At 39.8% G+C, this 27,437-nt stretch overlaps 3 protein-coding genes and 1 long non-coding RNA gene across 4 annotated transcripts; all 4 read right to left on the reverse strand.

Moving 5' to 3' along the window:
- Positions 1 to 2,634: 2,634 nt before the first annotated feature.
- On the reverse strand, positions 2,635 to 7,133 carry LOC111236807. The gene is made up of 2 exons (XR_002665735.1): positions 6,894 to 7,133; positions 2,635 to 2,972 (listed from the first exon to the last, which is right to left on the reverse strand). It is a non-coding gene; the product is annotated as an uncharacterized LOC111236807 (long non-coding RNA).
- Positions 2,798 to 5,658, reverse strand: LOC111236806 (jeltraxin-like). Its single transcript, XM_022765665.1, has 5 exons — positions 5,612 to 5,658; positions 5,473 to 5,527; positions 4,379 to 4,481; positions 3,997 to 4,294; positions 2,798 to 3,622 (listed from the first exon to the last, which is right to left on the reverse strand). Exons 2-5 carry the CDS (start codon positions 5,525 to 5,527, stop codon positions 3,401 to 3,403), a joined length of 678 nt encoding a protein of 225 aa, XP_022621386.1. The 5' UTR covers positions 5,612 to 5,658; the 3' UTR covers positions 2,798 to 3,400.
- Positions 7,134 to 8,242: 1,109 nt separating the features above from the next.
- On the reverse strand, positions 8,243 to 11,207 carry LOC111236816 (C-reactive protein-like). Its single transcript, XM_022765678.1, has 5 exons — positions 11,098 to 11,207; positions 10,852 to 10,906; positions 10,018 to 10,120; positions 9,630 to 9,927; positions 8,243 to 9,481 (listed from the first exon to the last, which is right to left on the reverse strand). Exons 1-5 carry the CDS (start codon positions 11,167 to 11,169, stop codon positions 9,263 to 9,265), a joined length of 747 nt encoding a protein of 248 aa, XP_022621399.1. The 5' UTR covers positions 11,170 to 11,207; the 3' UTR covers positions 8,243 to 9,262.
- Positions 11,208 to 13,055: 1,848 nt separating this feature from the next.
- steap4 (STEAP4 metalloreductase) lies at positions 13,056 to 20,978 on the reverse strand. Its single transcript, XM_022765619.1, has 10 exons — positions 20,383 to 20,978; positions 19,833 to 19,940; positions 19,669 to 19,739; positions 19,460 to 19,547; positions 18,264 to 18,542; positions 18,031 to 18,125; positions 17,811 to 17,921; positions 16,008 to 16,050; positions 15,658 to 15,822; positions 13,056 to 13,969 (listed from the first exon to the last, which is right to left on the reverse strand). The coding sequence occupies exons 1-10, from the start codon at positions 20,581 to 20,583 to the stop codon at positions 13,712 to 13,714; spliced, it is 1,419 nt and encodes a 472-aa protein (XP_022621340.1). The 5' UTR covers positions 20,584 to 20,978; the 3' UTR covers positions 13,056 to 13,711.
- Between the last annotated feature and the right edge of the window lie 6,459 nt (positions 20,979 to 27,437).

The raw sequence follows: 27,437 nt of genomic DNA on the forward strand, positions 1-27,437 counted from the left end.
TACTAACAGATGTAATGCACATGGTAGAGCTCTTATAGCACATATGAGCACGGACACCTCTAGGGGACCAAGAGCTGAATCTTCAGGTTTCAGAAACATGCTAGAGATTATAAAAAATGTGTCGCATAAAAGCTGGTTTAGCTGTGTCAGGGGGCCCGAAGTTATCAGAGTACCATTTCCTCTCATTGATGTGCTGAACGTTACCAAAGGTTTCATGTCAGAATAATGGTCATAAAAGACTGAACATGAGGCTGATGTAAAAACAAGAATCAGATGTTACCAAACTGTTGAAAGTGTGTTTTAATTTAGTTTGCAACACTGAATTGAAATATACATCTGGATCATGCTAAGAGACATAAACCTAGAAAATGTAATCATAAAAATAAAAAATCTAAATAATGTTGTTAATTCATGTATAGTATGGACAGATACCATTGTTTTGTACCATTGTTCTTTCTGTTTTTCTTTTCTCTGAATTTTGTATGCATACATGCACAATGATCATTTACATGAACAACTGTCAGTTTTCAGACAGTGTTCTTATGCTCTTTGCTAAAATGACTTGCTGAAACACAACATCAGGGGCCAATCTGTACTGTCACAACCAAATATTCTATCCTCTCTCTGCAGAGGACTTCTGTGATGGAGGAGTCTGCACGCTCCTCTCTCCACTGAGAAGCCCACAGCTCAGAGCGAATGTTTCCTGGAGAACGGCATCAGATCAGCCGGGGGGATGAACCCTGGAGAGGGATCAGACCGAGACGACTAGACAGAGCACACTCAACTCAGCAGGGAAAAACTCTGAGTTTGACTGAGCTTCCAGACAGGAAGAGATACAGTTGGTGGCAAGAGAGGGTGAAAGAGAGAGAAACAAGGCAAAACTCTTCAATCACGTTTATTTTGAAGATCATTTATCAGTTGTAACACTTAAGGGTCAGAAAAGGGTTTTTATGTCTGTTGTACAGTATATTTTTATATCAGTTTCAGAATTTCTACATGAAAAGATACAGTGAAATTTTTCTCTGTTAAGTTTGGTGACAATAGAGGGCAGAACAATACATGAATATTGATAGAATCCTTGCTTCTGTGTATGTGTGGTGTGTTATTGTTGCCAGAGTCAGCAAGTACACCTACTGTATACTGGAGAAGTGAACAACCTGTAAGTATAAGACCATGGACTAAAACGGAGAAAGAAAATGCACTTAAGCACACATATGGTTAATTATAACTCCACAAAAAGCATCAAACTAATTAATGTGTCTCAGGTTCATTATACTGGAATGTGACAGGCTTAGCTGTAGAGAGACAGGTTTTTGAGATTTTGTACGTTCTACGGTAGTACAAATACACACTGGGAGTACATACAGTATGACTCTGACTCAGCAGGGACAACCAGTGGACAGGTGCAGAATGGCAGGTGTGGAACAGCAGTAAGAGTTAGTATGTATAGCATCCAACACAGAAATCAATTAGATGATCAAGATGCAGAGGGGGGAAAGAGAGGAGGATGGAGCAGCTGTCGCCATGACAGCGCCTGGTGCTACGAGAGAAATATGCAGCGCCTTTTTTGCCCAAAGCAGAACATTTAGTCAGAGACATCCTGTTATCTAGCATCTAACAAGATTATCTGCGCACACAATCTGCAGCAATCCCTCACACCCTCTCACAATGTATTATTCTCCCATTACCAAAGAGCCGCTGTTGATTTTAGCCTGTTTCCTGCTGTTGGAGTGTGTTGGACTGTGTGCCTGCGTGCATGTGTGTGTATGTTGATGTACAAATGAGATAGAGTATCCAAGTATTGCCCTGGGAAAAAATTAAGATGTAGCAATGTACAGAAAAGCTGTGAAACCAGCTAACTTACATTCCTCAGTTCCACTCGTATTTAATTTCAAACACCTACAACCTTGAAACCCCTAATGAGATTATGTGTGTCCAGCCATGAAGGCTTGACTCATATGAACATAAATAAACAGCTGAAATTGCAGGTAAGAATACAGAGTTTGAGAGTTCATCCAGGATTCACCTGTGAAATACAGTATACACTTGAATGTTGAATAGTACCAAGAAAACTGTGGTTTACTAACATGGTTGTACAACTGGCCAAAATCCTCTGCCTTTATCAAAAAAAATAAAGTTAGTTTCAGAAAAATCAAAGGTTTGTGTTTAAGTTCTTAACAAGCATATGAAAATGTTTAACTGATATAGTGAAGGTTATGAATTATTGAGTTATAAAAATATTCATGTGAAGCTATTAATGTTGAAGTTGTTATTTTGAAAAAGGCCAAAAATATTCTTTTTTTTTTTTTTTTGCATCAGATGAAGTTTGACTTATAAGCCTCTCAAAATCAGAGAGGAATATTAGTGATGTTGCCAAGAACTATAGTAAATCTAAATATTTGACTGTGGGGGTCAAACCGGGTATAGGCACAAAAAATAAATACAAGTGAACCAGAATACCAAATCAGTTATACCCATCAACAACACATAGTCCAACTTTTCCATAAACACACACAGCTATTAGCCTAAAATAATGAGATTCAACGACTGCAGAAAAGGCAACTAATTGCAAACTCATAGTTGCCCAGCTAGCTTAACACAACAGACTTGAGTTCTTATGCAGCACACAAAGTGTAACAGATCAGTATAACCTAATTTATTGTGGAAGTCCCTGCATAGGTTTTGCAAGTAGCTTTTATCCCTAGGGAGCAAGTATTTAACCTGTACGGTGGCTGAGAGCTCAGCAGCTTACATACAGAATATATGTAAATCAGCAAAACACAAGCAAATTAAAAACTCATATTCATATACATTTAATTTGATTAAAGGTCCTGTAAACAAGATTTTAAACAATAATGTAGCAGCAAACAATTTCTCTATGTGAAGATATTGTGGACTATTTGCATCCCTAGCAAAGAATGAAGTCACACGCCTTCTGTGTGGATTATAATCTGAGTTTCTTTCCTACAAACCTAAAAGATTAGTCATTGCACTGCAATTGCATTATATTATTGTTTGTGTATTGATATACCTTTCCACTGTAAGGTTTCACAATTCAGCAGTTGCTTCTCTGCTCTCTTATTTACCAAATGTAGAACAGTCATTCATGAGATTATTAATATTTCAGTTTCCTGTGAAACTTATTTTTCCTTTCCCTTTTCTCTTCTTTTTCCTTCCTTCTTTCTTACCCACAGGTGTGTGGTTTCAGTTGCACAAACTTTAGTGCAATGGCAACCTAACAACATTCGCTTAACCAGATTAATATTAGGCAACATAAGGACATAAGCTCATTGGTGAAGTATAAAGAAAAAGAAATCATTGTTTTTCAATGATCTCAATAACAAAACACAAAAACACACAGAAAAAAAACAATTATATTTTGACTTTGCAAAACACTTTTTCAAAAGATGCAGCTCTTTTGTTTCTCCTCTATCAGCACTCTGCCCATAATCTGGAAGTTCAGTGCGCTCCAATTGAGCACATTCCCTGGAGTGAAGTTGTGTTCATCGTCGTAGTTCTGGATCTCACAGGGGGAAAGGACGTAGTCCCACATTTGGAGATCAGACATCATGCCAACGAAAGACTGCTTAATGTCAAATCCCCCACCATAGTTATCCTGGTCCTGAGAACGTGCAGAAATTTTAGATAACAGCTATAATGTGTTATGCTTAATTTTTTCTGATATACTGTATATCATTTGAAGACATACACTTAATCATAAAGTAGCAATTTGAAGCACTTTTGCACTGTTGGAATAGCTTGACTTTTGGGGAAATAAACTTGTTTGCTCTGCTGCTGAGAATTTATTTAATAGAGAAGATAGCCAGTCTCATGCAGCCACGCCTAGCCGTTTCCCTGTGTTCCCAGTCTGTCTGCTAAACTAAACTAACTTGTGGATGAGTCAAGCTACATTTACGTCAGTGATAAAAGAAAAAAATCAACGTACATCCCATAATGTCAAACCATTCCTTCAAATGTGATTCTTAAAAAACGTACCTGTCCTAAAACAATTATAACGGGTCCACTGATGTTGGATCCAGAGCTGAGGAATTTCCTACTCGAGGGTTTTCCATCTAACCACAGCTGCCCTAGTCCAGACACAGAGTCCCATGTGGCACAAATAGAGTGCCATGTGTTCAGCTTGTAGTCCTGCCCTGTTAATTTTATTTCGTTGTCCTTGCTATGTAGATGAAACTCATTGTTTTCAGGTTTCATGTAAATCAAAAAGTCATTGGCAGCAGACAGTGTGGCCAAGGAGAATGGGGCATGGTCTCTTTTGAGGTCTGTAAAGGACCTGTGGGCAATACAAAGATATTATCACGCATGAAGCTTGTTATTGTCAGGAACACAGAATGTCATTTTGCGTAATCAACACTACCTGAGACAGACAGTCACAGCACTGAAAACCTGTCTTGTTGTAGTCAGCCTCACGTAAGCTGTGTTGGTTTCTTGTGGAAAGGTTAACATTTTACCTGACAGATCTTAAAAAGGGAAAGACATTCAAAATCAGATAGTGAAATGTAAATAATATAATAAACAAATAATTATATATTAGCAGAAAATATATTCAAATGTAGAATTTATTGTGTACCTGCCATTCATAAAGCCACACCACTGGTGCAGCTAACATTAATCTGCTAAATACATTTATTCCAAATAAATTTGTAATGTACTGTATAGCTACACTGGTCCAACGAATAATGGCCACACTTCTTCATACAGATGTCTTCTACAGATTTATTTACTCAGAAGACATCTTTGCATTGTTAATTCTTTTTAATGGCAGTATGAACTCAAATTATCATGAATGTAAGACAGAACCATATGAAATAAATAAAAAATGAAACCTGTCTCTTAAACAGTTACACACTGTGTGTCAAATTTTATTGCATACTGTGTCACCATTTTCCACACTTCCAGTTCACAGTTGTATTTTGCCCTCTACACTACCCTGCCCCATCATGTTCCATGTGAAGGATTTGCCACTTCCCATAGAAAATTAATTCAAGCTGAAGACTCCACCCTGCTCATTGCCTTCAGTATGCTCCAGCCTTTGTTTCTTACTCAGATATCTGCCATAGCTTGATTACCCCTTGCCTGTTTATGGACTTTACCCGTGCCTTTGCATCTTGGACTTGTTTACTTGTGACTGCCTCTTGTTGCTGAGTGTATGGTGGCAAATTGACCAAGCAAACTGTCTTAAATCTGTCTTAAATTAAATAAATGAATAAATGAATGACAAAAACATAATAGATGTATGCCTAAAGGCAAAATTGATGCTATTAATTTAAAGCTCATACAGTATTTCATAATATTAAATAAAAAAACAAAAAAATTGTACATATCAAAAAGAGTGAAAACAAAGTTAACAATCATCAAAAGATAATATTTGATTCGTGAGCCCAGTGCACTTGCTTTACTGTGATGACATTTTTGTATTCCCTCTGTTAAATAAAGAAATTCGTTTTCTACCTTGAGGTATGGCAGCACATGCCGTCAACATCACCAGTAGAAGCAACAACGCCATCTAAATATACAATACATGGAGAAAAGCAGAAAAGGTTTTTAATGCAGTCAGGTTAAATTCCTCTGTTTCATGAGTTGATCTTACCTTGAATCCTGTGTCAGGATGTTGTGTGAAACAGTGTATAAAATAGTTAGAAGAACTGGTTTGCCCCTGCCTTTGTACCTTGGGCTTGTTTACTTATCCCGACTGCCTACGTGTTGCTGAACATGAGGCTGTAAGACTGCTAAGTAAACAGCTGTTAATGCTAACGCTGGCTATGTAGTAATAGCAAAACTTACAAATAGTCCCTTTAAGTCGTGTAGTTTGAGCTGCAGCTCTTGAGCTATGGCTAGAAGCCTCGTTCCTGGTGATTATGTCATCGATGATCAGGACACAGCTGAAGGAAAGTAGTCACCATGAGAGTAAAATGAATGTATTAAATAATGTTGATGGACAAATGTATATAATATAAAGTGCTTTGAAAATGTTGTAAGATTGCTTTATATGTATTTCTGTATATTTGTATTTCTCTGTTCATGAGTACGTCGGCATTATCTGGGCTAATTAATGTTAAGGTAGTTATGCTCAAGTAGCACAACATCATTTCACATTAGCCTAGTGAATTGGATGGGAGAGGCAGTTGTGTACACAATTTTGACTGAATAGAAATCCAACACTCAAGTAGCTTGTAAACGCTATGTAGAGAGATAGAGCTGGCAGTAGCAGCAGACACGCAGCCAGTGTGAACACACATGCGTGCAAGCTGCAGCAGTTCAGCAACGCACCCGCCACGCACAAGCAACACAGGCAGTGTGTTCCCGGCATAAGGAATCAAGTGCAGATTCATATTATTTCACAACCCACACAATTGAGCATTAGAGAGCAAACCAAACTCATTCATGATAAATTTTAGTACTCTTGTTGGTCTAAAATTGCTGGTGCAAACTAAGTTATCATATGTACTGTATACTGTGCTTCATGTGTAACCACACATACTGTGACAATAATGTGAGGGTGTAGTAAATGCATTATACATCACTGCAGCAAAGTAAGAACTTCATCCAGTGGTATAAGCAACAACTACCAGTGGATTTTCAGCCCTGTAATATTCCAAACAATTATTACCTGAATAGAGCCAGAAAGATGCTTTAATGGTAAAATAGTGGGATATATAAAATACCACATTACCAAATTTCTAAGAAAACATTTCAGGTAAATTGTTGAGACGATTAGACTACTGTATATCATTTACATTGGACATTACATTATGACAAACAGAATCTTCATGCCTGTATGTACATCAGTGCATTGTTACAAGACAAACCTGTTCTAATGTGGAACATCATTTCTTACCCCAAATCTATACACACAACCCCAACCTACAAACCTAAAAGATTAGTCATTGCACTGCAATTGCATTATATTATTGTTTGTGTATTGATATACCTTTCCACTGTAAGGTTTCACAATTCAGCAGTTGCTTCTCTGCTCTCTTATTTACCAAATGTAGAACAGTCATTCATGAGATTATTAATATTTCAGTTTCCTGTGAAACTTATTTTTCCTTTCCCTTTTCTCTTCTTTTTCCTTCCTTCTTTCTTACCCACAGGTGTGTGTGTTTGTGTCTGTGTGCCCTGTGTTTTGAATGCATCCATGAATATGACAACGTATTGCGCGTCACACCGAAGAGGAATCAGCTAATTAATTTCAAACTCTTGTTGCCCTGCATTACATCAGGAATCTACACAAGACGCTCTTTTAAGTTCTCAACGGGAATATCAGGTGTGTAGTGTTGCTGCTATAACTGCTATTGGACAGCCTAATTTATTGTGGAAGTATCCTGCAGCATCACCAGTGCCATAGTCTGAGCAAATGTTACAAGTCCTTACCAGAAGGTTTTAGAGCTTTAAAACACCTAGAATCACTGGACATCAGTGTCTCCTCATGAGCTTTACCCTCTCAAAAAGCATTGGGTTTTTACTTCTGGACCTTCATGAGCTGGTAGCTTCTTCAGAGACAAAACGTAGGGTAATTTATTATACAAACATGGCTTTGTTAATCTTCAGCCTTAGAGAGCAGTGTAGTCCTTCTCATTATGATCTAGTAGTTTTACTGATTGAGAGACCAGCAGTATCTGCAGCGCAATCACACAATCAAAACACCACGTGGAGGTTGTGTGATTTATTATCAGAGAACTGGTTTGCCTCTGCCTCTGCACCTTGGACTTGTTTACTTTTCCTGACTGTTGCTCAACACAAGGCTGTAAATTGACCAAGAAATTTTCTTAATAGATAGTTAGGATTTTTTCTGTATTGTAATTTACAAATTAATTAAATGAGTGACACGCATAACAGAAGGATGCTATATGGACAAAATTGGTAATTTAGTCAATTGTTGTTATGAAGATAAAGTTCATGTTTGATTCATCCAATAAGTTTGGAGAAAAGGGTAACACAAACATGGCTTGGTTCATCACTAGCCTTAGAGACTGGTGTAGTCCATCTCATTATGAAGAATGGATCCATAGGAGAGAGTAGTCATTTTACTGAGTGAGAGACTAGCAGCATCTGTCAGCACAGAATGACTTGCATGAACAATCGAAAGTCCATGTGGGAGTGTGTGTGATTTATTATCAAAGAACTGGGAGAAGTGATGAAACATGGAGAAACTTAAGCCCTCTGCCAAGTATAGCCCCATTCACATACAGGAGAGTAAGCACAAAGTTGTGCTGTCCAGTTCAATGAAGTTGATGATGTTTATTTCAAGAATACCAGGCCAAGATCAGATGAGTTCATGTGTATATCAAAACTAAGTTAAAGATGCATTTATCAATATTTGGCCAGTAGGGGTCAGCGGACATTCAAAATAAGTAGAATGATCCACAGTATAAAGTTGTTATGGCTAACATGTAAAAGAAATAAAATAAAATAAAAAAACCCCCAAAGAATCTACTTACACATCGAGGAGTCATGGGGCAACATTACAACCTTTTACTTTTAGTCTGCAGAAAGCATCTGGGCGGTAAGACTGAACCATACATGGACAAAACCAAGACTATGTGTTAGTCAGGATAAATATCTTAGTAGACATACAGATGGAAAATCTGTTGAGGGACAATCACAACCAGTGAGTCGTTCCACGTCACATGTCATTTGATTCATTGTTTTTATTTTTCTCTTGGCCAATTAAGATTTTTATTTATTGACCAAGAAATGAAAACAGATCAGGAAATGATACGATAGCTAACTACGTCATAGCTGTCTCGTTTTTATTTTAAAGCTACAATCCAGCCAGTCATAAGTCATCTAAGATAATCACTTAAAGAAAAAAAATCTTTGCATTAAACTAAAGGATTTTCTTAATAGTGTTGATACAAGCGAGTCAGCTAATTATAACTTTTCACTTTTTTTGTGCTGTTGCCAGTCTGCCATTCTGAGTGCCTTCCTGTGGCTGAACATTTTTGTGTTCAGCGACAAAATAAATTCAGTTTTTAATCTGCTTTTACAACACCCTTTTCACTTGAGACGTTCGAATTTACATGTATGCTGAGACAGTAAACATAATCCTTCCTTCCCTCAATACTGGCTGTGAGGTGACACCTTCCTGGAACGTATTTATTGAAAAGCATAACATACTTTCATGTGATTATTGTATTATGATAGAGTTGAAAAAATCAGAACCTCTCCCTTACTAAATAATCATGTAACATAGACTTCTGACATCGGTCATTTATACTTTCTATTCTACATTCTACATTCAGTGACATGTCATCACTTTCTCCTCTAGCAGTACTCTGCCTATAATCTGGAGGTTCAGTGCACTCCAATTGAGCACATTCCCTGGAGTGAAGTTGTGTTCATCAACGTAGTTATGGATCTCACAGGGGGAAAGGACGTAGTCCCACATGTGGACATCAGACATCATGCCAACGAAAGACTGCTTAACGTTAAAGCCCCCACCATGGGAATCCTGCTCCTGTAGAGAGTGCAGAGGTTTGGAAGACAGTAAATTCAAGCAGCATTGTTCTGATATCTATACACAAGAGACACACAATAAACCACCTTAGCATATAAATCATTTGTTGAAAGACTATTAACAATGATGCTTATCAATAAAACTGCACCTGTCCTAGAATAATTATAGTAGATCCTCTGATGCTGGATCCAGAGCTGATGAATTTCCTAATCGAAGGCTGTCCATCAATCCACAGCTGCACCAGTCCAGAATCAGAGTCCCATGTCGAGCAAATAGAGTGCCATGTGTTCGGCTTGTAGTCCTGTCTTCCATATTCTGTCTTTCTATCCTTGATATGCGGCTCCATCTCCTTATTTGTTTCATCCCAAAAAATCAGGTAGTCATTGGCAGAGGCGGGTGTGGCCAAAGAGAAAAGGACATGGTCTCTTTTGAGGTCTGTAAAGGACCTGTAGGCATTATAAAAACATTATTATGCATCATACCTTTCAAAATTAAGAGATACACTTTTGTTTATGCATTTGCACATTCAACATTACCTGTGACAGACGGTTACAGCACTGAAAGTCTGTTGTGATGTATTCAGCTTCACACAAGCCGTGTTGGTTTCTTGTGGGAAGGTGAACATTTTACCTGACAGATCTAAAATGAGAGAGAAATATGTTTTTACTATCTATTTATAGTTTTTGTTTTGATTAAGATTATGAATTTGCTCTATATTTGGAGTGAAAGTCCTTCACTGTCAAAGGAAACTGGGAACATACATACATACGTCTTTTGGCACACATGTAAGAACTGCTGAAAAAACTTGAAGCTTTGAGGAAGGAAATACTTGCTACGATGTCGACTACAAATCTTATGAAAATGATAGCCACTCTTTATTGTTAAGATATGCCTTTTTGATTCTCCATTTAGCTTTTTGGTTTGCTTATTGGTTTGTCCGATTTTGCACAGGTCAGGTTTATTGCAAATAGTGGAATTTATTCTTGGTTGACAGTGGAATGAGAACCAGTGTTTTGCCAAGTCACACAATATCTGTCCATGAACCAAACAGTCATGGTTAGTCATGAATTGGTAATTTTCTTTTCTAATTGGTGATTGTAAATAGGTAATTTAAGTAAACAAAAAAAAAAAAAAACAAAAAAAATATATATATATAATATATATTATTATATTAGATACATACTTTTCCAAATTAAATGTCTGCTATTAATACAGTGCACATTTCAAAACATCATTAACATTGAGAATTTTCTCTTCAGAGAGTATTGCACAACATGTGAGTGAAGTCAAAAAAATAAAAAAAATATCAAAAGGCAACAAATTTTCTATAACTGTCTCAGATGTAATTTGAAGATTTTTTTTTTTTTTACCTTGAGGACTTGCGGCACATCCTGTCAGCACCAGCAGTGCAAGTAAAAACAGCATCTGATGTTAAGACAAAAGACGCCAGGAAAACATTTAGATTTGATCCAGTAAATCTACCACTTTTGAGTTGCTACTCATAATTTACTCTTATTTGCCTTGAAATTCTACAATAGAGGAAAGCATAAAAAAAATTAAAAATAGTTCACAGATGATACAATTACTTTAATGCATTTTGCATGTGTAGAACTTACCTTGAAATCTGTGTGAGGACTGTGTGCACGGCAGTGCATTAGGGTTGAGTTTTGGACACACTGCTTCCCCATTTCTGTCTGTGTGATTTTGTGTTTCCTTCCTTTATCCACTTCTATTTTTTTGGCTTCAGCTTTCTGTAACATAAAAAAGTGTTATGCCACACACAGTGCTTTCTGTTGAATCAACAGAATCATCCTCATGTTGAAATAGTCAAATGCACGTGGTTAACTGCAATTTTAGTTCTCATTTTGGCCTAAAATTGCTGATTTAAAGTTATACTCAAGTATACTGTGCTACTACAGTAACCAGACCTTCTGCAATAATAATGTCAGGGTGTACTGAACTTACACTTAATACATTATGCACCACTGCAGCAAAGTGGATCCTTTGTTTTATTTTAAACATTTAACACACACTGTTATGGCACTGAAATTCTTCCATGATACAGTAAGTTTTACATGACTTGTGTTGGTTCAATTTTGACATTTTACCTCACAGATCTTTAAAAAGAAGAGAGGGAGAGGGAGAGGGAGAGAGAGAGGGAGAGGGAGAGGGAGAGAGAGAGAGAGAGAGAGAGAGAGAGAGAGAGAGATATCTGAGACAAATGTTTATGTTAATTATAAAATCAATGAATCAATCATACAGTGGTTACAAAAATAAAGTAATTAGTCAATATATGCATTGCAAAAAGATATTTTGAGGAAGATGATTTTACATCATGGAATTCTGGTCTGTAAACTGAAGATAGAAATCTCTTGTTGGAACTATTTTTGTTGAAAGGTCTTGTAGGAACATACAGAAACTATTGATTCTTGATATCTGAATGGCATACATGTAAGCACTGCTCCCCATCTGGCCAACCCGTCATTCATGATTAATGAAAAAAAAATACTTTGAAGCTGTGAGGAAGTTTACTAAAGACCAGTCGATCACAAGTCCCAAAGAAAGAGAGAAAATATTGTTAACAAAACTATTTTTGATATTGCACTTAGCTCTTTAGTTTGCTTATTGTTTTGTCCACTATCTTTTGATTTTGCACAGGTTAACACGTAGATCATTTTCTTCTGCAAATAATCCCTGCCCTCTGTTTTTAGTTGTGTTGCGCTCAGCAAATGTATGTCCTAAAAGAAAACAAATTAATTTTTAGTCATGATAAAAGCAAAATGAGGCTTCACATTAAAGTAGCATATACATTATGCTATATGGTCGCACATCATTAACCTTATGTCTGACATCATTTCTTACCACAAATCTATACACACAATCCTAACCTATAAGACTTGTCATAACACTGTACGATTCCATACAAGGAATCATACAAGGTTTCACAATTCAGCAGCTAGTAGTCTGATTTACCAAATGTAGCACAATCGTTCTTCAGATTATTAATATTTCAGTTGACTGTGAAACTCATCTTCCTTCCTCCTTCCTTGCCTACAGGTGTGTCTGTGTGCCCTGTGTTTTGAATGCATCCATGCATGTGACAACCTACTGCGTATGTGTGTGCCTCCTTGTCAATGTTTATAGATTAATGCTTGATCATGTGTCGCTAACAACTAACACTTATCTGAGTTCTATGCTTTCTTCACTCCCTTCATGATCTTCAAAAATGACTTGCTGCAGCGCAACATCAGGGGCCTATCTGTACTGTCACAACCGAATATTTCATCCTCTCTGCAGAGGACTTCTGTGATGGAGGAGTCTGCATGCTCCTCTATCCACTGATGTGATGAGACCCAGTAGTGACTGGGGGAGAAGCCCACAGCTCAGAGCGAATGTTTCCTGGAGAACGGCATCAGATCAGCCGGGGGGATGAACCCTGGAGAGGGATCAGACCGAGACGACTAGACAGAGCACACTCAACTCAGCAGGGAAAAACTCTGAGTTTGACTGAGCTTCCAGACAGGATGAGATATATATATAAATGGCATGGAGAAAGAGAGACAAGACAATGCTGTTCAGTCAAAATGAAGTTTACTTTGAATAGCATTTTACAGTGGTAACACTTTAGTGAGAACACAAAGTAGCAGAAAAATATATGAAGTTTGTCCAATAAACAATAGCCACCATATACAGTAGCTCAAGGTTTTTGAGAAAGTCAAAGATATACAAATCAGTCAAATGGTCGCTGCTGATGTTAAAGGAAATACAACAAAGTCGGCTCTCTCTGAGTCAGAGTCTGTAACAGTACTGACTGTACATGTGTATAGTGCAATTATGAAACTCTAGTGGAGAAAAAGACATGAGCTTACAAGAGAGAAGGGCAGCTGCCGGAAATGCAGCATAGCAGTTTTAACATGCATTTATGATTCTCAATGCAGGTCCAGGGTATTTGTGTAACTCAAGAAAACCTATACAGTGCTGTTGTATTATATGCTATGTTTACAAAATGGAACAATTCCAACATGATTACATAAAGTGACTGAATGACTTTTCTCTGTGGAATATGTTTACAGTGGAGAGCAGAACAACTGTAGCCTATAGTCTTGGACCGAAGGCATCCGAAACAAGGAGGTGAGGTTACCAGATGATGGAGCTTATAAATCTCAAGGATTGTCTTTGAGTCTGTTTTCTGTGAATACCAATGTTTTTGTTTCTGTAATTGTAATAGCCCTATGTTAGCAGCAACTTCTTGCTGACATCCTCTGGATCAGTCCTCTCCCAGCCCTGTCGAATGCGGGTGAGGGTGCGGTCCACGCAGGGCAGGAGGAGCAGCAGCTTGAGCAACATCACTACAGAAGGCAACACCAGACTGAGCATGTAGGCCGGAGGAGTGTACCATTTGTAGGAAGAGGGATAAAGGAACATGCTCCAGCCGTACAGGTAGGTGTGAAAGGTACAGAGGAACAATGTGAGGTAGCCCAGCTTCGACTGGAAGGGAGAAGAATTAGTTAAGAAATATAACTTTATACTCAGTGTTTGTGCATTCACAGATTCACATAGTTTCACTTTCACTGAAAACACATTATTATTATGTGAAAGGCTCAGTAAGATGAAATGTGATAGAATGGCCTTTAAAGAGAAGCTTTTGACCTACACACGTACACATACTCCAACACACTCATCTACCTTGTGTGCATAGATAGAGACAATTCAGCTACAGTAGATAGAGAATGTGCTTACACATACACAAACATACAGACTTACACATTCACTGACCCATAGATCCACTCCATACACATGAACAAAACCTAAAGACTGTGGCCAAGGATAATGTATGCCCCTCAAACTACATTTGATGAATAACTTAACATTTAAAGCACTGCTCTAATTTGGGCTGGAGTAAAGGGGAGGGGTGTGGAATGAGAAAATGAGGTTGACATGACCCAGTTACATTTATGAATGAGTTTGTTCCCTGTGGTGAGTCCGATTTCATTTTTGATTGGTCAAAGTGTGAAAAAAGGTAAACATTTGAGTCTGCTCAGTGAAAACAATCACAGTGGAAGATTTAGCAAGGGAATGAGATATCACTAACACACTTTCAGCAGATTACCTCCAATAGGGAGTTGGGAACAGCAATCAGGCCCATGTGACTACATTCCATCTAGGCTGGAGCACAGAATCATCCTCATCTGTCATAGGTTGAGTTTTGGCTAATGGACATGATGTGAAAATCACAGAAAACAGTTTTTCTGCCAGTATCCACACTCCTTAAAGGTCCAGCAGCCTCTCTGTAACTTTCCACACTAACTGAGCCTCAGCAGCCTAGAGCATAAACATGTGCAATAGCGGAAGTACACTATTTCAAATTTCATAACACACTTTAAAATATCACCAGCAGGCACATTGTAACTGGATACCAAGTGAACCTATTTAATATTGTGAGCATGTGTCTCTGTGTTAACTGAATCATCAATCAATGGTTGTCATTTGCAGCTTTTCAAGGCCACAGTGAAGAGGTGAGATAATCAACTGTCTCAAATTAAATTTCCCAATGAGTTTGTTTGTATTCATTTCTCCATGAAATATCATAGAAATGGTACTAAAATGACTGGAAATGCGCTTGTTTGACATTCAGTTTACTTTTGTGGCTGAAGCAGACCTGTTATACTCATTTCCAGCTCTATATTATTCTTTCTGGGACTCCACAAGAGAAGCTTTGTATGATTCAGGGCTCAAAAAAGTCAATATTTATTCAAAACGGTGTGTTATGCAGCCCCTCATTTGAGAAACACGTAATATTAGCTCAGGCCTCCTTAAGAGGCCTCTTTAAAAGCCCACTTTCTTCTGATTGGCTGAACATGAAAAAAGGAAATGGCAACTTCTCAAATCCATCTCTACACACACAAGCACAGACACCAACATGTGCTGAGGGAAAATCTGTTGGACAGATTGCCTGGGAAACTGTTATAAAAAATTCCACAGTCTCATTCCTCCAGTTGTGGCCACCAATGTTTCACCATGTAAACAGGATGCAGGGATTCAGCCAAATGCTCATGCACAGCTAAAGTAGAGTTCTGTGTCCATAAAGTGTCACTGTGAAAGTGTGTTACACACTAAAGTTCAGACATCCAGACACCAACATATCATATGATTCAGACACACATGCCAGTTCCCACCTGTATGAAGTTGAACTCTCTCCAGCTGAGAGCATTGCTGACAGAGGGTAGAGAGGTTATTCCCAACAGGAGATACACGCCAAATCCCAGAATCCCCATTGCATAGTAAGAGTCACTACGCCAGGCGGTGGTGGTGTCAAACACTGATGTACGGTTCTCCCTCATCTTAAAGTGACAGTACACAAAGGAGAGAGATGTTGATTAACTGTCTCTCTACTAGTACAGATAACTATTCAACTATTCAAAATCATGGCCTTTTGATTTCATATGAATAAGCAAGTTTTTTTTTATGCAAACACAAAGATTTTAATGTATCAACCATTTTTTTTCAAGCTATGTAGCTGCCTTACCTTTAAGATGGTACTTTCACCAATCTTGTATCTCACATAATATCTGGGGATGAAAATGGCAAGATTTTTTAGAGAAAAATCATCAGGAAAAGTTAGACCCACCTTTGAGATGGCTATGAACACTATGAACATCCTATCAACCCTGCAATAGTTTAGTCATTTACCACCCTAAATCACTATAGCAACCACCTTCAGTCTTCCTAGCAACACCACATTACCCACCAATTAATGTCCTAGCAAATATCCAGGGCCCACTGTGAACATCCTGTTACTCTTGTTCCACACTTCATTCATGTTATCTCCATGACAACTGAACAACTTCTATCTGGTAAGGAGGAGTGTGAGATGCAGTTGAGAACTCTGAATAAAAGCTGATAAGTCGATCTTGCATTAAGATGTTTCATCAAACAACTGCTCATTCATGCTAATTTTTAGTGACTGCCGGTCAAAATCCCTCCAAAAAATAGCAACCATGTAGCTAGCTACCTTCTTTCTGTCTTACCATCAGCACAATAAAGTCCCTTTAAGTTTATTTAGGTGTTCCTAAGAATCTGAGGGCTAATTCTCTGAATTATGCTTTATAGTTACACGTAGCAAAAACGAATGGAGTCCAATACAACAGCCCCCATTTATATTAATAAATGGAGTAGAATATATTTTAGAAATACCTCTCAGCTACTGTTAGATACATCTAGATGCTAACACCTTTCGTCACTTTCTTATGACTGAAGCTGTCAACCATTAAAAGATATTGTCAGGTGGCATCCAACTTTCCTCTGACGTTTTAACCCTGAAGCAGAGTCCCCCAGTTGGTAGGTCAGCAGTGATGGCCAGTCGCTGCCCATCTTCTCCTGGCTTCCAGCTCAACTCCTCCCACATGTTCCACAGTCAAGAAGGGGCTCTTTCCGCTGCCTCCCCCAACCTACAAGAAGCCGTCTTCCTCTCCCTTCCCGCTATTCCCAAACTTGAGAGCATCTTCCACACAGACTGTGCCAGGAAACCCAACTGGAAATATCCCGGCCTTCCTCCCTTTGTCCCTGGATTGTTGGACCAGGTCCTGGTACTTGGTGGTCTTCCTCTCCAAGGCCTCTTTGCAACCGTCTTCCCACGGGAACATCAGTTCAATCAGGATGATTCTCTTCCCCTCCTGAGACCATATGACCTCCCTGATGAACTGGGTGGATGGAGCTGCTCTCACATGGGTCTGATGCCTTTTCTGTCAATCCTGCTCCAAGATGTCACCAAGTGCTCTTAGGAAATTGTTGTGACCCTATCTATAACTCCCCTGGGTAAGTGCAGTCTTGTACCCTGTCAGTATATGCACCAATGTGCCTCTCTCTCCCACATATCTTGCACAGCGGGTCCTCCCTCATTTCCCGCCTATGCTGGTGTTAGAAGAGTGTTACTGATCGGAGCAGGATTATATAATACATAATATATAACGTAATAGATAGCATAAAACAATTCAACAGCAGCAGAAACTGCAGCATCCAGAATGTACATAAAGTTGAAACAACACCTCTCTCGAACAGTTCAAACACAATCTAAACATTCATTAAAGCAGGATTTATTGTAGGGCTGTTATTAACTGTATTTAAATATCTAGTTTAATTTAATAACTAATTACTGTATTAGTTTTAGCTAGGTGGAGATAATAATCTGGCAACTGGCAGTAGTGTAAGTTACAGATGCGATTGCTTCCATGTTCAAAGCTGTCATTATTTGGTCTGGTTGAAAGCAACAAAGCTTTAATGGGACATTCCAGATAAAAGTTGTATGACAATGTGTGCACCTGTTACACACCTTATGGGGATGATGAGGGTGTAGAGCACATGTAGAAAGGCAAAGGCAAGTGCTAGCAGTCCCAGCTGTTTCCTGCACAGCATCCAGCGATCTAGCCAGTCAGGGAAACGCCTGCAACAAACATACTTTGATTTGTATTACACAACATATAAAATATATTGTAAATAGTGTACCCGTGTGCAGGAACTAAATAACAATCCATCTTGTTTTGATGTCTGACCTGTATTTTGTTCCTCTGTAGAGCTGAAGGAAACCAGCTATGACACCAGGCAGGTAACACAGAGACAACATGATGAGCGACACAACGGGAAACACCTGAATGATGAAGAATAAGCACAGGAGAGATTATTGTGAGGATAACATGCACCAGATTTCTCAAGAACACACCTGGAGGCTGCCTTTCAAAGAGGAACAAATGATGAATTGCAAGACACTAAGGGGTCTTAATTGTACCCTGTTGGCCAAGGACACCATGATTCTGAAGGAGATGTCTTTCCCCTGTACAACATACGCGTAGATGACATCTCTAATGACCACATAAATGAAGAGGACGACGGTGAGACCAAAGGCCAGACGTAGTGGCAGCCTCCACTCTGGGAACAGCTGCAGGGGGAAGTCCTCCAGTTCTCTGGCTGCAGACAAAGACCCCCTGTCCAGAACAGTGAAGCCCAGTTTGGTGGATGTCTCCGCTACTGCCTGCTTTGCCTCAGCACTGTTTCCACACAGGTACACCTGGTGGATGAAAACATCCATAGCTTTTAAAGCACTCAAGAACGTGTGTCTTATGTGTCTTCATTATTTTATATTTATGCAATTATGATTATGCATTTGTACACACAATGATGAAAGGATGGTTTTGACTCCAGAGGATTGAACCTAAAATTACGTGGAGATACTGTGGCTTCCTGTATGAAACGCTAAATTTAGTCAAAGAAAGCAGGTAAAAAACTAACAACACTAAGTAAACATATGTAATGTTGCTGATGGTGCTCCAAATACACCAACACACTCCGGTACATAAACATACTCCCTCCACAACACACACACAAACACACAGACACACACACACACTCCTGTGTGGTTTTACTGTCCTCTGGGATTGCACAACCAGATCAAAATGAAACAGAAAAACCCACATATGCTGCAGCTTTGCAGTACAGAGTGAGAGAGCAAAGCATGTGAAGAGAAGCTCAGATCTAAGAGAGATTGTGGAGTTAATTGATTCAAGGATACATCAGAGATGGCACTCACAGCAAAGACATAAGGCTGACTCCTCCGATTTGGCTTCTTTTACTTGGATTTGGTTTGATCAAAACTTCAAATGAGTTAATAATATAATTTGGACTGAAATGTTTTCCTTTCTGAAAGAGACTATTATTTTTAACTTGTTGGTCAACACCCCACTGTGTGAACACATTGGATAACTGTCAAATGCTTGTAGTTTTGCATTGGAGGAAGAATCTGACAAGCTGAAGTGACTAGTTTAATTTCAAAATGAGATCTGTCACCATCAGGAAAAAAAAAGGTGCATTCCTACATAGCAAAAGAAGACCCAATTTGGAACATGTATCAATCATTTTAAACAAATCTTATTCTCAATATGTAAGGGGTTTGGAAACAGCGACATCAGAAACAGACATATTCAGTACCTGTCTGTTGGCATCTGAGGGTCCATTCTGCAGGGCCCAAGCCGACAAAGTGTTAAAAGCTTTCACCACATGAGCTCCAGGGATCAGCCTGGACAACAAACAACAAACGTTTGCTTCATGTTCCACCAACTGGTGATGATTCAAACCACATGGTCCATAACTTGTCTGAATGGTTTAGGTAATTACATTATTGCCTAGTTTCCTCTTACCTTTGCAGATACTCGGCATTGGCCTCAGGATATAGATTCTTCTTGAGGTTGTTGCTGACGTCCACCAGCACCTTCCGATCAATGAAATCAGTGGAGTGGATGAAACATTTGAAATTGACCAACTGCTATGTTACACGCAAGCATCTGACTGTGCAACAAGGTACCTTCCCCATGAGTTGAGGTGCAAGTGTCTCCAGGAAGTCATAGTTCTCTCTGTGAATACAAATAAACACCAGACTGGCTGACTGGGCTGCTTCTGCATGGCTCATCACCTGCACAACACACACAAACACAGCACTATTACCATGCATGGCCATTACACATGGAAGCAAACTCAGTAAAAACTGTCTCAGCATTTTCAGACATGTGTGTCACTAGTTTAAGCACATATTGCATGAAATATGAGAACAAAACACTCCGTGACGTAGCACACAAACAACGCACAGCAACATCTGCAGACACACGTACACACACATATTATCAGTGACCTTGTTTAGCTCAGTCAGCTTTCAAAGTCTGATAAGAACAGTTTCTTTTTTTCCCCAACACAGACTACGCACTTTAACCTTTATCAGTACAGATATTTGAGTTAGTTCTAAGCTATCATGCAACACGGTTTCTGAAGTATCAGTTGTTATAACGACAACAATCCTCAATAATAAAAAGAAAGGGTGAATTCCAGAGTTTGAGAAGATGTCATGCAATATGTTGTACCTGAGTTCCCTGAGGCAAGGGGCCACAGCTGTGAGGTCTGCGGCTGCCATACACCACTCTGTAGCCCGACTGGAGCAGACGCTGGCCCAGAGAGCGCCCCAAGTCCCCCGTCCCAAAAATACACAGCAGCTCTGGCTCAGGGGCAGCTGCTGTGCCTAGAGGACAGAGCGACACGCTCTCTGGCTTCACCTCCTCTGACATGCTGCTCAGTCTTTCAGCCGACAGTCTGACACAAACAGTGCTGATATCGCCTGTGGTTTTGAAAGAACAAAACACTCCACCAGGTTTTCTGTCAATGCTAGACAGCTGTACTGAAATATGACTGAGTAATATGTCCAGATTCGAGGCAGATGTAACAAAATAATAGTCTTCAAAGTCACAGTTCTCCTGGGTGCTTCTCGAAAATGTGTCAGGAAATCAACCGTCTATCCCTTCAAGTCCAAGTCTCTGTTCTTCTAACTCATTACTCTCTGGACTGACAGATTTTGTCAGTCTGGAGTCAGTTTTTGTTTTGGCCCATCCCCTCCTATTTTAGGATGGGCTCAGGGTGAAGTCTGTCTACACTGGGAAACTCCACAGCCAAAGGTGTGAGTGTGTCTGTACTGGCATGAGTGTCAGTGAGTGGTTATGTTTTCCTCTGTACAAACTGTGCCTGTCTACGCCTGTGCACATTTGTGTTGGGCTGGGAAATACTGTGGCAATGTTTCAAGTGTGGCCTTCTTCTGGGAAACCAGCAGTTCGTCGTTCTGATTATGCAACGCTGGAAAACAATGCTGTAATTCATTATAGTACGCCAAAAAGTACTGTGGTATTCTGATTTTACCAAATTATGGCTATGTAGACACACATTAAGCAACACGCACAGAGTGAGGCAGTAAGTGAAAGTCCCAGTCAATTTTAGGACATACAGGCAATACACATCTATAAACCCCCAGTGAGCTCTCTCTGACTGGCAGTGTGAGACAGATTTTTTAATTGTAGCTTAACTAATGTCAGCTGCTCAAAGACAAGATCATTATACAGGTTTAGGCATTTACACAGAATGAAACCAAAGAGGTGAAAACAAAGTTAAATTTTATACTAGTGTCCTAGATTCAGTGCAGAGTAAAACTTTGACAGTTCAGACAAGAACAAGATTAGCTGACAGTTCACTCATCACTACTGTGGAGCGGTAACACTGAGCTCTTTACCAACACACTATCTGGACCAAGTCTAGGTCACGGTATGCAAACACAATGCATACCGTGAGTTCACTCAACCCCCTCCTCTCTTTCCCTACACCATCTGTTAATATGACCGTAAAATTCACATGCCCTACCAAGAGCATAATTACTTTGTCTTGTGTGCAAAACAAAAACACACACACTTTTATTAGCAGGGGGTGATTTTCCATGCACTTGGATTGAAAGAACACAATCCTTATAATCAGTCACTGATGTGGTGGTCAGTATATAGGCACTTGCTGATTCATGGAGTTTGCAGGCAAACCCACCAATTACAGTCTAATCTACACTCTTGTGCTGCCCTGTGAGTAATTAATGTTCTTAGCCTCGTAACTAAAGTTGGCCTCTGAGTGCAGCCCCTCTTATTTTCCCAGAGGTCCAGAATAGCTCCAGTGTTCAGGGTTGAGGTGAACCACAGGCATGGTGACCTGTCCTACACTGTAATTACTCCCTCTGCTCTGCTGCTTCACTAAGTGGCCAGTTTGTGTGAGTGTGAGTGTGTGTCTGTGTGTGTGCGTGTGTGTGTGTCTACATGTGACACAAATATATCTGTATTTTACTAGCACACACACATATACACAAGATAATGTAATGAAATTTGTCGCTGATCTGGTTTCTTGGGAAGCAATTAGCCTGAGACCTTAACAGCAATTAATCTGCTGTTTGGTAAACAATTACTCGCTTACTCTTCCTCCCACAAGATCTTAACGCCTAAAGAAGAGTGCTGCTGATTGGATGGGGGGTCAGGCTTGATAAACAAAGAAAAATCATGGGTTTTTGCAACAGTAATAAGAAGAAAAGCAAATAAAAGAAAGACCGATAGAAAAAAGTGTTCAAATTTAATGTAAATCTAGCAGGTCAGAGTTATGTATCCACTGTGGTAGTGTTGTTTTTTCATATATCGACTGGTCAGTAATAACTGACCCAGAGTTCCTTGCCCTCTGGAGCCAAGCTCAGAGATCAAACAGTAACAGCTCGGGCACTGAAGAACAGAGCTCAACCTCACTGAGCAGAAGCTCTGCAGTCAAGTACTTGTGAGCTACACAGCAAACAATCCTGCCTCGAAAAAGAGTGGGCGGGCTGATGATCAAAACAAAAGTGAATGGAAGCAGCAATCACATATCAAATGTCAAGTCTAGAAAAAGGCACTCTCAGGCGAGGGTGATGATTGGACTGTCCAGTATTCCCAGGCTACCGCCATTACCATGATTGGCTTTCCACTCTGCAATATCTGACTGTCTAAGCAAAATGCAGGGTGCATTAGAGCCACAAGTCTATGCTAATGAATTCTGGTGCATGAAATGAGGCATCCTGCTTTCTAGATCATTGTACTATATAATCAAAATGATTGATTTTAAGTTGCACTTCTCGAGGTTTGGACGCAGTGTTTGCTCTGTGCTATTTTTAAAGCAGCTCTAATAAATGAATATATGTGTAACTGTGATCATGGTGGAACTTAGACCTTAGAGAGCTGAGGAGAAGGAGGGAAAAGGTGATGTGGGTTTTCTACAGTGATTGGGTTATCAGAGCGGATGCTCCCCAGGTAATGGATTATCAGATACATGAATAACTGGAGCAATTATTCAGTGGAGAGCATGGTCATTGGGGGGTGAATTATTAATAATCTACAGTGGGAAGATTTGTTGCAGAGTGTGATTTGATGTCAAAAAGAAAGAGAGATGGTATAGAGAGGGGATGGGTGTGTTAGATAATGGCTGTACAGTACCGCAGGGGTTTGGTGGGTAGAGGTAGTTGGATCTGAGGTGTGACCAAGCCGAGGAGCTGCCGTGCCGCAGGGCAAAAAAGAAGAGCGAGAAGCATCCTGGTCTGAGGCCGATGTTATGTACAGCGACTTTTCCCTCTTCTCGCTTCACCTCCTCTGCACAACACATCTGCTGTTTGTGTATTCCTTAAGGCACAGAGTGTCCTCATATGAGCCCCTTGAGCTATCTTTTTGAGGTTGTGTTTTGGGTTGCAGGCCATGACCCGACACAGCCGCAGAAAGGCCACATCTAAAAACAGCTTTTCTTAAGGCAGAAACATGAGAGAGGCGGCCTGAAAAACAACACACATATACTCTCATCATTCTCTCACAAAATGGCTGAGCTGTCAAAGGCCCCCTTTTTTGTAGAGTGTTTAAATGAGTAACAGAAGAAAATAAAGTCCACCTGGCTGGTTGGCAGCAGATGATATCCTTGGTGAAACTTAGCCTGGCTTTGGACAGAGTCAGGGGCTGAGTTGCAAGCTGTGCCTCTCTCTCTCTCTCTCTCTCTCTGGTCTATCATTGTGATCGTTGTAGAGATTTACAGTGAAATCTCCCTACTGACCCCTGCTGCTCTGGTGCTCAATGAGTGGCCTGTAAAGTTAATGGGTCAGATCCAATCTTTCCTTGTAACACACTTCACTCCACACGCACGCACACACGCGCACACACACACACGCATTCCCTCACTTCACTTCTTCCTCAGGCCCACACACACCATCCTGTCTCTCTTTCTGTCTCTTACAATGCAGAGCAGAATCAGGACATGGTCTCAGCTTTATACGGGTCTTAATCACAGTGGTTATAAAATGTGACTGAATGAGTGAGCAGTAGTCCTCTGGTAACACTCATGTATGCCATATTACAGATTCTGGATACTAGGTCCACAGAAAAAAAATGGAGCCTTAAACCCACTATACACTCATCATCCATCCACGCGGGTGTTTGTACTTATGTTGCCTGATTAGACCTCTTCTCAAGGCTGTGTGGGCATGTACAGCTGATTGAGGGCAGGACAGTTTACCTTGTTATCATTCTTATTAGCAAATATAGTTTGGTGACACCATGTCATTCCCTGTATAACACTATCCAAATTAAACCTGGCAAGAGGCCTTATAAAACAGTGTCAATGAAAACACCTGTGTGGGTGTGCAGCACCCTTAAACAACACAAACTATTGTACGATTCAAAATTGAAGTAAAATGTTTGAAATACTGTGTTTGTTTTCATGCTGAGTAATAATGATTTTGGGCTATTTTTGCTGAATGTCAGTCTTCTCTCATAGTGTATGCACATATCGCACAGATGATATGAGGCAAGGCTCTGATCTCATAACTCTGCAAAGATACATTTTAAAGGCCCTAAAAATGTATTTTCTCAATCAGCTTCTTTATATGAGTGATGGAATCTGGTTATATGATCTGGGTATTTCCCATGACACATCCATGGCACATTTCTATATTTATTTTTTTCCTGTGGTTTGAAGTGGGCAGGGCTCAGTTAGGAAATCAGTTTATAACTGTGTTTTTTTTTATTTTATTTTTTTTTATTATCGTCATAGATATTTAATTCTTTGGAGAAATACTATGATTTTAAGTTTTCAGGGGTTTTAAAAGCGGTTCAAATAATGTGGCTTTCAAATCCAAAAGCCACATTAGATACAGAGCGTGACATCAGCTACATTATGTAGGATCTTCTGTGTGTCAGCTATATGACCATTACATTAGCCACCTTAAAGCCCCCCTGAGGAATATCTGTCCCATGAAACCTCCTATGTGTGGGTCAAGCACCAGTCGTTGATGAAATGCAGGAGCGCAGCAGCACCAGTAACAGTAGTGGCACTAGTTGCAAACAGAGCCATAAAGCAACCTCACTAGCAAACCAGGAGTGTAACTGCGGCTTTTGACAGATTAAATACATCACCTTATTATAAAAGCATTGCTGGATATTGCAGCGAGTAGAGTGTGTCACATGTGAGTGCGGCAGCGCAACTCGAATTGTCTGCCTGAATTAGCTTTGTAGGTTTCGCTCTATGTATTCCATTTATGATTTACACAACAACAAACCTATTCTGAAATTTTATGAGCATTTTCCTTTTTTGTATTTCACAAAAAAAAAAAAAACAGGTCTTGCCAAACACACTAAAACAAGAAGTGAAACTAAATACACTGAAAGCAGCATGCTCTGTTAAGCACTTTTGCACAGGGCCACACATGAATCATCACACAGTGAATCATCTGAGACCTCTAAATGGCCAGAAAGAAAATATTAACTAAAACTATTGAATACTGAAAACTAAAATTTAAAATGAAAAATGTATGAATAAAATATATAATAAAAAGAACTGCGAGGCAGCAGTGAATGCCGTACATCTTCCATGCACCTGGGGACATTACAGACCTCAGTGAGCTACAGAGTAAAACTTCACTTCCTCCATGTCTAATCTAATCTGCCCTCCCTTCTCATCTTTAATTATTCCATTCACCCCCTTTTATGTGTTTTTTCACTCCATTTTACTCCAGATCCCACTCCCTCTTAGACCCCACAACATCAAATCCCACTCTGGAACAGAACTCCTGACTGTAGTGAATATATAATTCATTCCCATGACCACACACTGCTGAATATTTCACTCTGGCAGTCATGTATAATTATAGTTGACTCTATGTCAAATTGTCACTCTAGTGCCCCCTCTCTGGTAGTTTTTCCGCACAACCCTTCAGGCCTCAAAATACAGTTTCCTTGGCAGTGTGGGCTGCCTTTTCGTCTTTCAGAGTCAGTGGATTGCTCAATTACTGTCAATCGTTCAGTGGCAGACCACCATTCACAACTGGTCCCTCCTCCAATGAAACGCATAATGACTCGCAATTACTGGCAAAAATTGTGTTGCACCGAACAGACATCCACAGAATGCATACTGTGGTGTTTAGGAAATGAGATAAAGCAAGTAGTAACGATCCTCACGAGGGTGGTAATGAGACTTAATGGGAGTTAATGGGGTTACAGTGATCGGGAGAGCAGAGAGACCCCAGGTTAATACAGCTACTAACAGGACAGAGACAGAGTGAGGGAGGGTATATATATATATATATATATATATATATGTACACACACACACACACAACACGCGCACCGCAACACGACCAATATAAAGGCCTATCTCAGTGCTCGTGCCATAGCCTGAAATCATTAGATCGTTATAACTCTCCTCAGTTTAAGAATTATACATGAGCCTTCTGGAAGGTTCCCGTCTTTGATTCTCTTGTCCTATGCTACGATTAGGGTTATACAAGCTGTATGTGTCTATGTGTGTGTGTGTGTGTGTGTGTGTGTGTGTGTGTGTGTGTGTGTGTGTGTGTGTGTGTGTGTGTGTTAGAGACAGTGTGTTCTTTCAAGTCTTCTGCGCTTAGCAGCAGTTAATGAGATCAGGGTGAGTGTTACCTGTGAGGAGGCCTTTGATGAAATATGTTCAGAAAGAGAGGGGGGGTCTTAGAGAATGAGATCGGAGAAGAGAGAGCCAGGAGGAAAGAAAGTGTGTGCATGTGTGAGTGAGTGTGTGTGTGTATATGTATTGGAGGTGTTGAGGGGGGGCGGGTTGATATATAGAGATGGCTTGAAGAAAATAGAGAGGATATAGGGGAGAAAAAGAGAGAGAGCAGGAGCAGAAGCGAGGAAAAGTGACAGAGAGCAGAAGGGGGGGCATTCATTTTTAATCGAGAGGAAAAGTCAGCCTCACCTCAAAGAGAAAGGCAGATAGATGAGGCCCATTCACTTCCAGCCACCTACACAACGCAGTGCAGACACACCTATACATGTTCGCACACACCGAAAACAAACACACTCACACATGTTCACAGCTTCAAACGGACAACAGCAAATAATATTTGGCCTGTTTAGCTTTGTGCATTTGAAAAACTGGATTGCTGACTGAAATTGTATGAAACCCACGAGGGAGTATTTGGATTATAGTTTTCCTTCATCATAATCAGACTCAAATCCTCCTTTTTAACTCTAATACTTTAATTCTAATTACTCCACACAGGCTTCAGTGAGCTGAAGACTGGGAGGGT

Source organism: Seriola dumerili, unplaced genomic scaffold (genome assembly GCF_002260705.1).
Source record: "Seriola dumerili isolate Sdu_G_001 unplaced genomic scaffold, Sdu_1.0 BDQW01000723.1, whole genome shotgun sequence".
Taxonomy (NCBI): Eukaryota; Metazoa; Chordata; class Actinopteri; order Carangiformes; family Carangidae; genus Seriola; species Seriola dumerili.